Source organism: Doryrhamphus excisus, linkage group LG22 (genome assembly GCF_037039965.1).
Source record: "Doryrhamphus excisus strain RoL-2023G ecotype Guam linkage group LG22, RoL_Dexc_Guam_v1.1, whole genome shotgun sequence".
Lineage (NCBI taxonomy): Eukaryota > Metazoa > Chordata > Actinopteri > Syngnathiformes > Syngnathidae > Doryrhamphus > Doryrhamphus excisus.
In genome coordinates, this window is record NC_136378.1 from 1696656 (window position 1) to 1710497 (window position 13842).

Genomic DNA, 13842 nt, shown 5'->3' on the forward strand with positions numbered 1-13842 from the left:
CCAGGTCGCATGCAGACACCGAGTACAGTATAGAGCCTGCTACTCCGTTCTCTTTTAAATAAACATTATAAGAACTCTGGGAGAATACAGGAGGGTTGTCATTGACATCGGTGATGCTGACGGCTATGGTTTTCTTACTGGAGAGAGGAGGAGATCCTGAATCGGTGGCTGTGATCTCAATCTTATACTCAGACACTCTCTCTCGGTCTAAAGCGCCACTGGTGACCAGAGCATAATTATTAGAAAATGAACTTTTCAGGTCAAATGGAGTACCTTTTTTCAGGTGTAAAGTGACATTTCCGTTATTACCAGAGTCAAGATCACGAGCGCTGATCAGGGCCACGACAGTCCCGCTACGGGCGTCCTCACGTACAGGTTTGGGCTGAGAGGTGAGGACGATTTCAGGTGGATTATCATTAAAGTCCATCACATCGACCTGCACACGACAGTGTCCCTCCATCTCAGGGCTGCCTTTATCTTTAGCGGTGACATCAATGTCATAGGACTTGACTGTCTCATAGTCTAGCTCACCTTTTAAGGTTATGTCACCAGTAACAGGGTTGATATTAAATACTGAGAAGACAGAATCTGGAGTCCTGGAGCCAAATGAGTATTCAATTTCACCATTTGAACCTTCATCTGCATCTGTGGCTTTAAGACTAATAATAACAGCCCCTTTTAAGCCCTTTTCACCAACTGTTACTTTGTATAGATTTTTTTCAAATACAGGGAAATTATCATTATTGTCAAGTACATTTATGGTAATTTGTGAGGTGCCGGATCTAGCTGGACTTCCGCCGTCTAATGCAGTTAATAATATGGTGTGTACGGCCTTCTTTTCTCTATCCAGTGGCTTTTCTAAAACGAGTTCAGGGACTGTTTTTCCGCCCTCCATTTCTTTTATTCTTAGAGAACAGCAGTCATTTTTACTTAGAGTATAAGATTTAATTGAATTGCTTCCCACGTCAGGGTCTGCGGCATTCTCCAAAGGAAAACGCGCGCCAACAGCGGCAGATTCCGCTAATTTCAAAGATAACTCATTGGAAACAAAACTCGGAGAGTTATCATTAATGTCTCGTATTTCAACCTCGATTCGATGCAACTGCAGCGGGTCCTCGACGACGACCTGCAGAGGGAGCACGCAGCTGGCGCTTTGTCCGCATAAAGCCTCTCTGTCTATCCTGTCATTGACCAGCAGCTCGCCCTTCCCCGCATCCACGCTGAAATACTGCTTACCAGCCTCGGAGGCGACACGCAGCTTGCGCTCAAATATCTCAGACAGTCCCAAAGACAGATCTTTGGCTAGATTTCCCACCACAGACCCTTGTTTCAGCTCCTCCGGGATGCTGTAACGAGTCTGCGCATCCACTGTAGTCCACAAGAGGAAGACGTGATGCCACAAAAGAGCCTGCCATCTCCAGTCTCGGTATCCTATTGTCTTTGTCATCCTTGCTCCTTTAAAATGCATCAGTTCCAGTCCAAAAGAAGAGGGACCACAATGACCAAATCCATATTCCCAGCACGTGAGTGAATACAATATCCTTTCATAGTCAAAAATCTGAATTAAAATGAAAGAAATATGAGCAGTGCATGACTGATGTATCTTCTCTCCTCTGCACTGAGCATTGTGGTTGTGTTGCTAAGTAATGGGGGAGGGAGACGATCTCTTTGTACAGTTCAGACTCCTATTGGTGCAGCATCCGTCAGCCTCAGCCAATCAGAGGCTCTCTGTGCAGCACTGTTTTACACACACACTCTCACACACACACACACTGCTCTTCTGCACTCAGTGATGGAGAAAGTAAAGACTGAAACAGGAAACATGAATCGACACATCCAGTTTTGATAATATAATAATAAATAAATACGCAGTAATGCATTCCCATATATACTTAATCTTGTAATTCACATTTTATCTTCACAAATAAAAAGCTAGGAATCAGTTTCACGTATAATTGTGTTTTTTTGCTATGATATAACACTGCACTGCATCAGCTGTTCCTAATATTTTGGATATCTGTTATAAGCGCACGAGAAACATCTTTCTGTGCACATGTAGTCCACTGCAAACTAAAACCAATATTGTAGTATTTACTATGAATAAACATACATTTACAGTGTAAAGACAACTTGTTTTACACAGGCCTTGATGCTCAAGTGTGCCTAATATTACGGCCAATGAGTGTATAGTATACAATATATTATAAATAGCTCATATATACTCTAATACATCTTAATGTCACTTATTTTAAAATATTAATCAGTGTTAGTGAAGGTGCTGCATATAAACTCCATTGCCACCAGTTAGTATTGTGTAATGGTCACTCACAAGCCCATTGGTCAAAGTCGCTGTCCACCAACATGGTGCTGAAACTGCATAAGAACGGCCCTGAAAGCAGCCAGGGTAGCCCGCAACACAAAGCCTGCAGACTGCATTTTCTCAAAAGGTTACATTTACACACACAAGAACTTGACCTGGACCCAATTAAAATGACATACTGGAAATATATGGAAATCAAACCAATGTCACTATTTATGTACATTGGTAAATATAGTTTCTGCAAATTTGAAAAAAGGTTGGGACTCTATTTTCCGAAGTTATAAACCGTAGCCAAATATTTTTCATTTTTTGTAGTATTCTCTGCTCACCTGCTGGCTCTCAAAGGTCCAGGTGCTGTCAGGTAAAGAGGCGTCCAGGACGCTGATGACCTCCTTAAAGTCAGCGGTGCTGCTGGGCTTGACCAAAGTGAAATCACTGTACTCGGACACGGGAGACATGCACGACCTGAAGGAGTGACTCTGAGACATGACGTCTCCTCCCAGAACCTCCACGTACTTGATAGGTCCATCAGTGTTGAGCTGAATGTGCAGCTTTCTGTTGGGTTTCTTGTCCTCATCACAGTGTGTCCGTCTCATGCAGCAACTAGCGCTGCTTCTGCTGCTCCTCATGCATTTCACCGCTAAGATGAGCAAAGTCACCAGAGACAGCACGGACACCGAGGCCAGAGACACAATCAAATAAAGTGTGATTCTGCCGCTTGTCTTACTGGGCTCGGACGCCTTGTGTCTCAGCTCCAACATGGGCTCGCTCACACCGTCCTCCAGCAGGATGGACAGCGTGACGGTGGCCGACTGGACCGCTTCCCCGTCATCCTGGACCTCTACAATCAGCCTCTGAGAGGAGTCGTCGTGCTCGGACACAGCACGTTTAGTCCTCACCTCCCCTGTGTACACACTGACCATGAACAAAGAGGCGTCTGTGGCCTCCGACACTTTGTAGGAGATCCACGCGTTGTGACCCGAGTCCGCGTCCACCGCCGTCACCTTGGTGACCAAGTGGCCCGCTTTGGCCGTGCGGGGAACCCTGAGATGGGAGGCCGCGTGGGGGGAAGGGTAAATGACAGCGGGGGCGTTGTCGTTCTGGTCCAGGATAAAAACATGGACGGTGGCGTTGGTGCTGAGAGATGGAGAGCCCTGGTCCTTTGCCTGAACCTGAATGTGAAACACTTTGACTTTCTCGTAGTCAAACGAGTGCATGCTGTAGATGCTGCCGTTCTCAGAGTTCACGTAGACGTAAGACGACACCGACACGTCGTGCACCTTAGAGTCCACGATGGAGTAAGTCACTTTGGCGTTTTCGCCGGCGTCCAGGTCGCATGCAGACACCGAGTACAGTATAGAGCCTGCTACTCCGTTCTCTTTTAAATAAACATTATAAGAACTCTGGGAGAATACAGGAGGGTTGTCATTGACATCGGTGATGCTGACGGCTATGGTTTTCTTACTGGAGAGAGGAGGAGATCCTGAATCGGTGGCTGTGATCTCAATCTTATACTCAGACACTCTCTCTCGGTCTAAAGCGCCACTGGTGACCAGTTCATAATTTTGGGAGAAAGACGGCTTCAGGGTGAAAGGGAAACTTTTAGGAAGCTGCAGCGTTACGTTACCATTATTACCAGAGTCAACGTCTTTAACGCTGATCAAAGCCACCACTGTGCCAGATGGAGCATCTTCTCGTACAGGACTGGGTTTAGAAGTCAGAATAATTTCCGGAGCATTATCATTTATGTCTTCAATATTAAGCTGCAGACGACAGTGTCCCTCCATTTCAGGTACACCTTTGTCTTTGGCGGTAATGTCAATCAGATAAGATGGGAATTTTTCATAGTCTAATTCTCCCTTTAAGACAATTTGTCCGGTCTGCTCGTTAATTTCAAATGTTGATAAAACTGCCTCTGGAGTCCGGGACCCAAAGGAATATTTAATTTCACTGTTGATGCCATGATCAATATCTGTAGCTGTAACTTTCATGACTAAAGTTCCTTTTGTGCTATTTTCCTTTAAAGAGAATTTGTACTCTTTTTCATCAAATATTGGAACATTGTCGTTGATATCAAGCACATCAATGATAATTTTGCATGTTCCAGATTTAACAGGGTTTCCTCCATCCAGTGCTGTTAATAACAGCTGATGAATGGACATATTTTCTCTGTCCAAGGATTTCTCTAACACTAACTCTGGTGAAGTTAGGCCATTTTTTTCGTTTTTAAATTTCAAAGAAAAATAATCATTTTTAGTTAATGTGTAACCTTTTAAAGAATTTCCTCCAACATCAGGATCCTCTGCACTCTCCAAAGGAAAACGTGTACCAACAGCAACGGATTCTGGTATTTTAAGGTTAATTTCCTGTGTAGGAAAACGAGGTGAATTGTCGTTAATGTCTTTAATTTCTACCTCAATTCGATGGGATCGCAAAGGATTTTCCACGACGACCTGCAGAGGGAGCACGCAGCTGGCGCTTTGTCCGCATAAAGCCTCTCTGTCTATCCTGTCATTGACCAGCAGCTCGCCCTTCCCCGCATCCACGCTGAAATACTGCTTACCAGCCTCGGAGGCGACACGCAGCTTGCGCTCAAATATCTCAGACAGTCCCAAAGACAGATCTTTGGCTAGATTTCCCACCACAGACCCTTGTTTCAGCTCCTCCGGGATGCTGTAACGAGTCTGCGCATCCACTGTAGTCCACAAGAGGAAGACGTGATGCCACAAAAGAGCCTGCCATCTCCAGTCTCGGTATCCTATTGTCTTTGTCATCCTTGCTCGTTACAAAGCAAACATCCTCATCACGACGACTGTTCCGTCCACAAAAACGGGGGATGGTTCCAGAATAAAGCAGCCACGCCGTCTGAGCATAACTACTCCATTCGATTGGATTTGATGTTAGAAAATAAGAAGATAGGAGCTCATTCGTTCCTCTCTGTGCTGCAGCTCAGTGCATTCTACGTGTTAGTGTGATGGAGCTGGTGGGGGCAGGGACTAGATTGCCTTGTACAGTCTTCAATTCTATTGGTCCACTGCTCGTGCTTCCGCCAGCCAATCAGGAGGAAGCAGAGCTCCATAAGCCCCCACCCACACACACTTCTTTTATTTACAAAGCATTACTCTGCCGTGTTAATGACAAGTATCAAGAGGAAAAAATAGTCCTATATGTTCAAAATTAAATAATAACCATAATATTCAATCCTATATTGCATAGAATAATAAATATACAAGAAAAAAAATGTTTTGACATTTTAACACTGTGTTGATGCTGTATTTCGATGTCGCTGTCCACTCAGTGGTGCTGAATTGTAACTATGCGAGTATAACAAATTATGTTTTTATTGTCTTCATAACTAATCACAAAGTATATTGATCATAAATTAAAGATCTTAACACATATAGCCAGTCAAATGATGCTAGATTAGAAACGTTTAATATGAATTATTATTAAATCCTAAATCTAATCTATCATCACCAGGTTAAGCAACAATTTCAGGTCAAAAATTAAATTCTATCCTAATTGTGTTGCATGTGAGGAGTTGGAGTATTCCACCTATTTTTCTACATGAAAAACAACAATTTCCAATCATAATAATTCAAAAATAATAGAGAAGAATATAAATGTGAGGAAAGAAGGTCAATAAATCCAACTAAAATGTGGGTTTATGTTATGTTTATGTCATGTGGGGGTTAAATGCATCCATTCTGCTGCATCAGAGTGGTCATGTGATGTTCCTGTGGCGTGCCTTGTTAGCTGATTTATACAGTTTAGAATGTATGAATGATAAACTTAATGAACCTTGTTGGACTGTCAACCGACAATATGAATAATGACAAAATATGATTTCTCAAATAGAATGTCAATCAACATACTCCCATTGTAATTAAAATAGGACTCGCTGAACAGAAACAATGACAAAGTGTGCATGACAAGGAGTCAAAGTGCCGCAAGTCGTACTGCATTGCAAACAAGGTATAGCGCTCACCTGCTGGCTCTCAAAGGTCCAGGTGCTGTCAGGTAAAGAGGCGTCCAGGACGCTGATGACCTCCTTAAAGTCAGCGGTGCTGCTGGGCTTGACCAAAGTGAAATCACTGTACTCGGACACGGGAGACATGCACGACCTGAAGGAGTGACTCTGAGACATGACGTCTCCTCCCAGAACCTCCACGTACTTGATAGGTCCATCAGTGTTGAGCTGAATGTGCAGCTTTCTGTTGGGTTTCTTGTCCTCATCACAGTGTGTCCGTCTCATGCAGCAACTAGCGCTGCTTCTGCTGCTCCTCATGCATTTCACCGCTAAGATGAGCAAAGTCACCAGAGACAGCACGGACACCGAGGCCAGAGACACAATCAAATAAAGTGTGATTCTGCCGCTTGTCTTACTGGGCTCGGACGCCTTGTGTCTCAGCTCCAACATGGGCTCGCTCACACCGTCCTCCAGCAGGATGGACAGCGTGACGGTGGCCGACTGGACCGCTTCCCCGTCATCCTGGACCTCTACAATCAGCCTCTGAGAGGAGTCGTCGTGCTCGGACACAGCACGTTTAGTCCTCACCTCCCCTGTGTACACACTGACCATGAACAAAGAGGCGTCTGTGGCCTCCGACACTTTGTAGGAGATCCACGCGTTGTGACCCGAGTCCGCGTCCACCGCCGTCACCTTGGTGACCAAGTGGCCCGCTTTGGCCGTGCGGGGAACCCTGAGATGGGAGGCCGCGTGGGGGGAAGGGTAAATGACAGCGGGGGCGTTGTCGTTCTGGTCCAGGATAAAAACATGGACGGTGGCGTTGGTGCTGAGAGATGGAGAGCCCTGGTCCTTTGCCTGAACCTGAATGTGAAACACTTTGACTTTCTCGTAGTCAAACGAGTGCATGCTGTAGATGCTGCCGTTCTCAGAGTTCATGTAGACGTAAGACGACACCGACACGTCGTGTACCTTAGAGTCCACGATGGAGTAAGTCACTTTGGCGTTTTCGCCGGCGTCCAGGTCACATGCAGACACCGAGTACAGTATAGAGCCTGCTACTCCGTTCTCTTTTAAATAAACATTATAAGAACTCTGGGAGAATACAGGAGGGTTGTCATTGACATCGGTGATGCTGACGGCTATGGTTTTCTTACTGGAGAGAGGAGGAGATCCTGAATCGGTGGCTGTGATCTCAATCTTATACTCAGACACTCTCTCTCGGTCTAAAGCGCCACTGGTGACCAGTTCATAATTTTGGGAGAAAGACTGTTTCAGGGAAAAAGGGGAACTTTTAGGAAGCTGCAGCGTTACGTTACCATTATTACCAGAGTCAACGTCTTTAACGCTGATCAAAGCCACCACTGTGCCAGATGGAGCATCTTCTCGTACAGGACTGGGTTTAGAAGTCAGAATAATTTCTGGAGCGTTATCATTTATGTCCTCCACATCTAATTGTAACTGACAATGACTCTCCATTTCAGGTACACCTTTGTCTTTGGCAGTAATGTCAATCAGATAAGATGGGAATTTTTCATAGTCTAATTCTCCCTTTAAGACAATTTGTCCCGTTACTTCGTTAATTTCAAATGTTGATAAAACAGCCTCAGGAGTTCGAGTACCAAAAAAGTATTTAATCTCAGCATTAATGCCTTCATCTGCATCTTTAGCCGTTACTCGTTTTACGAATGTTCCTTTGGTGCTATTTTCCTTTAGAGAAACCTTGTATTCGTTTTCATCAAAAATAGGAAAATTATCATTAATATCGAGCACATCAATGATAATTTTACACGTTCCAGATTTAACAGGGTTTCCTCCATCCAGTGCTGTTAATAGCAGCTGATGAATGGGCATGTTTTCTCTATCCAATGATTTCTCTAATACTAATTCTGGCACAGATTTTCCATTTTTCACCTCTTTAAATTTTAAAGAAAAATAATCATTTTTAACCAGAGTATATGCTTTCACAGAATTCCCTCCAACATCAGGATCCTCTGCACTCTCCAAAGGAAAACGTCTGCCAACTGAAACGGATTCTGGTATTTTAAGCATAATTTCCTGTGTAGGAAAACGAGGTGAATTGTCGTTAATGTCTTTAATTTCTACCTCGATTCGATGGGATCGCAAAGGATTTTCCACAACGACCTGCAGAGGGAGCACGCAGCTGGCGCTTTGTCCGCATAAAGCCTCTCTGTCTATCCTGTCATTGACCAGCAGCTCGCCCTTCCCCGCATCCACGCTGAAATACTGCTTACCAGCCTCGGAGGCGACACGCAGCTTGCGCTCAAATATCTCAGACAGTCCCAAAGACAGATCTTTGGCTAGATTTCCCACCACAGACCCTTGTTTCAGCTCCTCCGGGATGCTGTAACGAGTCTGCGCATCCACTGTAGTCCACAAGAGGAAGACGTGATGCCACAAAAGAGCCTGCCATCTCCAGTCTCGGTATCCTATTGTCTTTGTCATCCTTGCTCCGTCACAATGCAAACATCCACGTCGATTTGGCCAAAGAAATCCTCCTGAAATTCAGCACCGCGGATGTGAATCCGTGATAAAATAGTCCCCATTTACAGAGCATGGCTCGGAGGATTTTTTTATAAATGAAAATATCACAAAAAAACCGTATTCTCTGCACATACACGCACACGCACACGGACAAGCTCTCTCTCTCTCTTCCTCTTGCTGTTGAATACTGAGATGAAGCTGCGTGGGGGCGGGGACTAGATTGCTTTGTACAGTCCTGAATCCTATTGGACCACAGCACCAGAGCCTTTCCACCAATGGGAGCTCAGCTGACGCTCACACTGAAAGCTTCTCTCTCCTTCTCCTCCAACACCAGCAGGAGCTAAAGTCACTAAAGTATGGAATATAAGGGATTTATCAACTTAAATAGGAGCACATGTCAGTCATGTTGTCATTTAGGGTTTTTACATTTTCTGTCCAATGAGACTTGAGTTCAGTTTCGTTGCCAGGCAGAATTCAAGGAGGCAAAACCCACCGTTAGCACCAAAAATACAGCCTGATTGATGAGATGTCACCTGAACATACCAAGTCAAATTGTAGATTCAGAGACTATGAATATATACTAGTAATACACAACTGAATATTGACTTTATTGATTTACTAGGAGAATTGTTTTGTAATAAACAGCAAAAAACCTCAAAGAATCACTTAAATATCTACAATTGATATATTCTACAGTATTTATTCATACATGGTTTTGTTCAAAGTGATATTAAACCAGATATGATTTTCACAGAATTAACTATAAAGTATAGTTTTTTTTCCATTAATTGCTATTATACAAATTAATTGTTGATATTCCACCTAATTATTCATTCAATCATTTTCTACCGCTTTTCCTCATGAGGGTCGCTGGGGGTGCTGGAGCCTATCCCAGCTGCCTTTGGGCAAGAGGCGGGGTACACCCTGGACTGGTGGCCAGCCAATCCCAGGGCACATATAGACAAACAACCATTCACACTCACATTCATACCTATGGACAATTTGGAGGCGCTAATTAACCTAGCATGTTTTTTTGGAATGTGGGAGGAAACCGGAGTACCCGGAGAAAACCCACGCATGCACGGGGAGAACATGCAAACTCCACACAGAGATGTCCGAGGGTCGGGAAAGACAAAATAAGAAGCCAAAAAGTTACCACTTCCACACAAAATAGGAGGAGAACTCAGTCATTTTCTATTGCTTATCCTCACAAGGGTCGCGGGGGTGGGTGCTGGAGCCTATCCCAGCTGTCTTCAGGCGAGAGGCGGGGTACACCCTGGACTGGTGGCCAGCCAATCCCAGGGCACATATAGACAAACAACCATTCACACTCACATTCATACCTATGGACAATTTGGAGTCGCTAATTAACCTAGCATGTTTTTTTGGAATGTGGGAGGAAACCGGAGTACCCGGAGAAAACCCACGCATGCACGGGGAGAACATGCAAACTCCACACAGAGATGGCCGAGGGTGGAATTGAACCCTGGTCTCCGAGCTGTGAGGTCTGCGCGCTAACCACTAGACCGCCGTGCCACCCGCCACCTAATTAAAATCTACTAATTAACACACTACATTTTCAGTCATGGTCGCCGACTATGATGCCAACTAGTATGCTATTATTAAGTGTTGGCACGTGATTCAGGAACAAAGTAATAAAATCCCATCACAACAGTCATTGTCCACCATCTTTGATGGTGTTAAAGAATCAGAGTAGAATTATGGCACCGTGTGCATAAGTCAAATTAATTTCTCGAAAAATACATTCATCACTGCAAGTTGTACTGCATTGCAAACAAGGTATAGCGCTCACCTGCTGGCTCTCAAAGGTCCAGGTGCTGTCAGGTAAAGAGGCGTCCAGGACGCTGATGACCTCCTTAAAGTCAGCGGTGCTGCTGGGCTTGACCAAAGTGAAATCACTGTACTCGGACACGGGAGACATGCACGACCTGAAGGAGTGACTCTGAGACATGACGTCTCCTCCCAGAACCTCCACGTACTTGATAGGTCCATCAGTGTTGAGCTGAATGTGCAGCTTTCTGTTGGGTTTCTTGTCCTCATCACAGTGTGTCCGTCTCATGCAGCAACTAGCGCTGCTTCTGCTGCTCCTCATGCATTTCACCGCTAAGATGAGCAAAGTCACCAGAGACAGCACGGACACCGAGGCCAGAGACACAATCAAATAAAGTGTGATTCTGCCGCTTGTCTTACTGGGCTCGGACGCCTTGTGTCTCAGCTCCAACATGGGCTCGCTCACACCGTCCTCCAGCAGGATGGACAGCGTGACGGTGGCCGACTGGACCGCTTCCCCGTCATCCTGGACCTCTACAATCAGCCTCTGAGAGGAGTCGTCGTGCTCGGACACAGCACGTTTAGTCCTCACCTCCCCTGTGTACACACTGACCATGAACAAAGAGGCGTCTGTGGCCTCCGACACTTTGTAGGAGATCCACGCGTTGTGACCCGAGTCCGCGTCCACCGCCGTCACCTTGGTGACCAAGTGGCCCGCTTTGGCCGTGCGGGGAACCCTGAGATGGGAGGCCGCGTGGGGGGAAGGGTAAATGACAGCGGGGGCGTTGTCGTTCTGGTCCAGGATAAAAACATGGACGGTGGCGTTGGTGCTGAGAGATGGAGAGCCCTGGTCCTTTGCCTGAACCTGAATGTGAAACACTTTGACTTTCTCGTAGTCAAACGAGTGCATGCTGTAGATGCTGCCGTTCTCAGAGTTCATGTAGACGTAAGACGACACCGACACGTCGTGCACCTTAGAGTCCACGATGGAGTAAGTCACTTTGGCGTTTTCGCCGGCGTCCAGGTCGCATGCAGACACCGAGTACAGTATAGAGCCTGCTACTCCGTTCTCTTTTAAATAAACATTATAAGAACTCTGGGAGAATACAGGAGGGTTGTCATTGACATCGGTGATGCTGACGGCTATGGTTTTCTTACTGGAGAGAGGAGGAGATCCTGAATCGGTGGCTGTGATCTCAATCTTATACTCAGACACTCTCTCTCTGTCTAAAGCGCCACTGGTGACCAGAGCATAATTGTTAGAAAAGGATGGTTTGAGAGTAAAAGGGGAGCCTTTTGGTAGCTGCAAACTTACTTTGCTGTTATTACTAGAGTCAACGTCTTTAACGCTGATCAAAGCCACCACTGTGCCAGATGGAGCATCTTCTCGTACAGGACTGGGTTTAGAAGTCAGAATAATTTCCGGAGCATTATCATTTATATCTTCTATATTAAGCTGCAGACGACAGTGTCCCTCCATTTCAGGTACACCTTTATCTTTGGCAGTAATGTCAATCAGATAAGATGGGAATGTTTCATAGTCTAATTCTCCCTTTAAGACAATTTGTCCGGTCTGCTCGTTAATTTCAAATGTTGATAAAACTGCCTCTGGAGTCCGGGACCCAAAGGAATATTTAATTTCACTGTTGATGCCATGATCAATATCTGTAGCTGTAACTTTCATGACTAAAGTTCCTTTTGTGCTATTTTCCTTTAAAGAGAATTTGTACTCTTTTTCATCAAATATTGGAACATTGTCGTTATTATCAAGTACATCAATGATAATCTTACATGTTCCAGATTTAACAGGGTTTCCTCCATCCAGTGCTGTTAATAACAGCTGATGAATGGACATATTTTCTCTATCCAATGATTTCTCTAACACTAACTCTGGTGAAGTTAGGCCATTTTTTTCGTTTTTAAATTTCAAAGAAAAATAATCATTTTTAGTTAATGTGTAACCTTTTAAAGAATTTCCTCCAACATCAGGATCCTCTGCACTCTCCAAAGGAAAACGTGTACCAACGGCAACGGATTCTGGTATTTTAAGGTTAATTTCCTGTGTAGGAAAACGAGGTGAATTGTCGTTAATGTCTTTAATTTCTACCTCAATTCGATGCAAATTTAGGGGATTTTCCACAACGACCTGCAGAGGGAGCACGCAGCTGGCGCTTTGTCCGCATAAAGCCTCTCTGTCTATCCTGTCATTGACCAGCAGCTCGCCCTTCCCCGCATCCACGCTGAAATACTGCTTACCAGCCTCGGAGGCGACACGCAGCTTGCGCTCAAATATCTCAGACAGTCCCAAAGACAGATCTTTGGCTAGATTTCCCACCACAGACCCTTGTTTCAGCTCCTCCGGGATGCTGTAACGAGTCTGCGCATCCACTGTAGTCCACAAGAGGAAGACGTGATGCCACAAAAGAGCCTGCCATCTCCAGTCTCGGTATCCTATTGTCTTTGTCATCCTTGCTCGTTACAAAGCAAACATCCTCATCACGACGACTGTTCCGTCCACAAAAACGGGGGATGGTTCCAGAATAAAGCAGCCACGCCGTCTGAGCATAACTACTCCATTCGATTGGATTTGATGTTAGAAAATAAGAAGATAGGAGCTCATTCGTTCCTCTCTGTGCTGCAGCTCAGTGCATTCTACGTGTTAGTGTGATGGAGCTGGTGGGGGCAGGGACTAGATTGCCTTGTACAGTCTTCAATTCTATTGGTCCACTGCTCGTGCTTCCGCCAGCCAATCAGGAGGAAGCAGAGCTCCATAAGCCCCCACCCACACACACTTCTTTTATTTACACAAGCATTACTCTGCCGTGTTAATGACAAGTATCAAGAGGAAAAAATAGTCCTATATGTTCAAAATTAAATAATAACCATAATATTTAATCCTATATTGCATAGAATAATAAATATACAAGAAAAAAAAGGTTTTGACATTTTAACACTGTGTTGATGCTGTATTTCGATGTCGCTGTCCACTCAGTGGTGCTGAATTGTAACTATGCGAGTATGACAAATTATGTTTTCGTTGTCTTCATAACTAATCACAAAGTATATTGATCATAAACTAAAGATCTTAACACATATAGCCAGTCAAATTATGCTAGATTAGAAACGTTTAGTATGAATTATTATTAAATCCTAAATCTAATCTATCATCACCAGGTTAAGCAACAATTTCAGGTCAAAAATTCAAGTCTCTCCTAATTGTGTTGCATGTGAGGAGTTGGAGTATTCCACCTATTTTTCT

At 44.6% G+C, this 13842-nt stretch overlaps 4 protein-coding genes across 42 annotated transcripts in view; all 4 read right to left on the minus strand.

The window, feature by feature from the left end:
• The window catches only part of LOC131110316 (protocadherin gamma-A4-like), a 170253-nt gene that overhangs the window by 16458 nt on the left and 139953 nt on the right, over window positions 1–13842 (minus strand). The gene's annotated exons all lie outside the window — the stretch shown is intronic.
• LOC131110329 (protocadherin gamma-C5-like) lies at window positions 1921–5431 on the minus strand. The gene has a single exon (XM_058063368.2). The coding sequence runs from the start codon at window positions 5092–5094 to the stop codon at window positions 2623–2625; it is 2472 nt and encodes an 823-aa protein (XP_057919351.2). The 5' UTR covers window positions 5095–5431; the 3' UTR covers window positions 1921–2622.
• LOC144894611 (protocadherin gamma-C5-like) lies at window positions 6121–9528 on the minus strand. The gene has a single exon (XM_078788146.1). It carries the CDS (start codon window positions 8751–8753, stop codon window positions 6207–6209), a length of 2547 nt encoding a protein of 848 aa, XP_078644272.1. The 5' UTR covers window positions 8754–9528; the 3' UTR covers window positions 6121–6206.
• LOC131110322 (protocadherin gamma-C5-like) lies at window positions 10501–13673 on the minus strand. Its single transcript, XM_078788252.1, has one exon. The coding sequence runs from the start codon at window positions 13048–13050 to the stop codon at window positions 10501–10503; it is 2550 nt and encodes an 849-aa protein (XP_078644378.1). The 5' UTR covers window positions 13051–13673.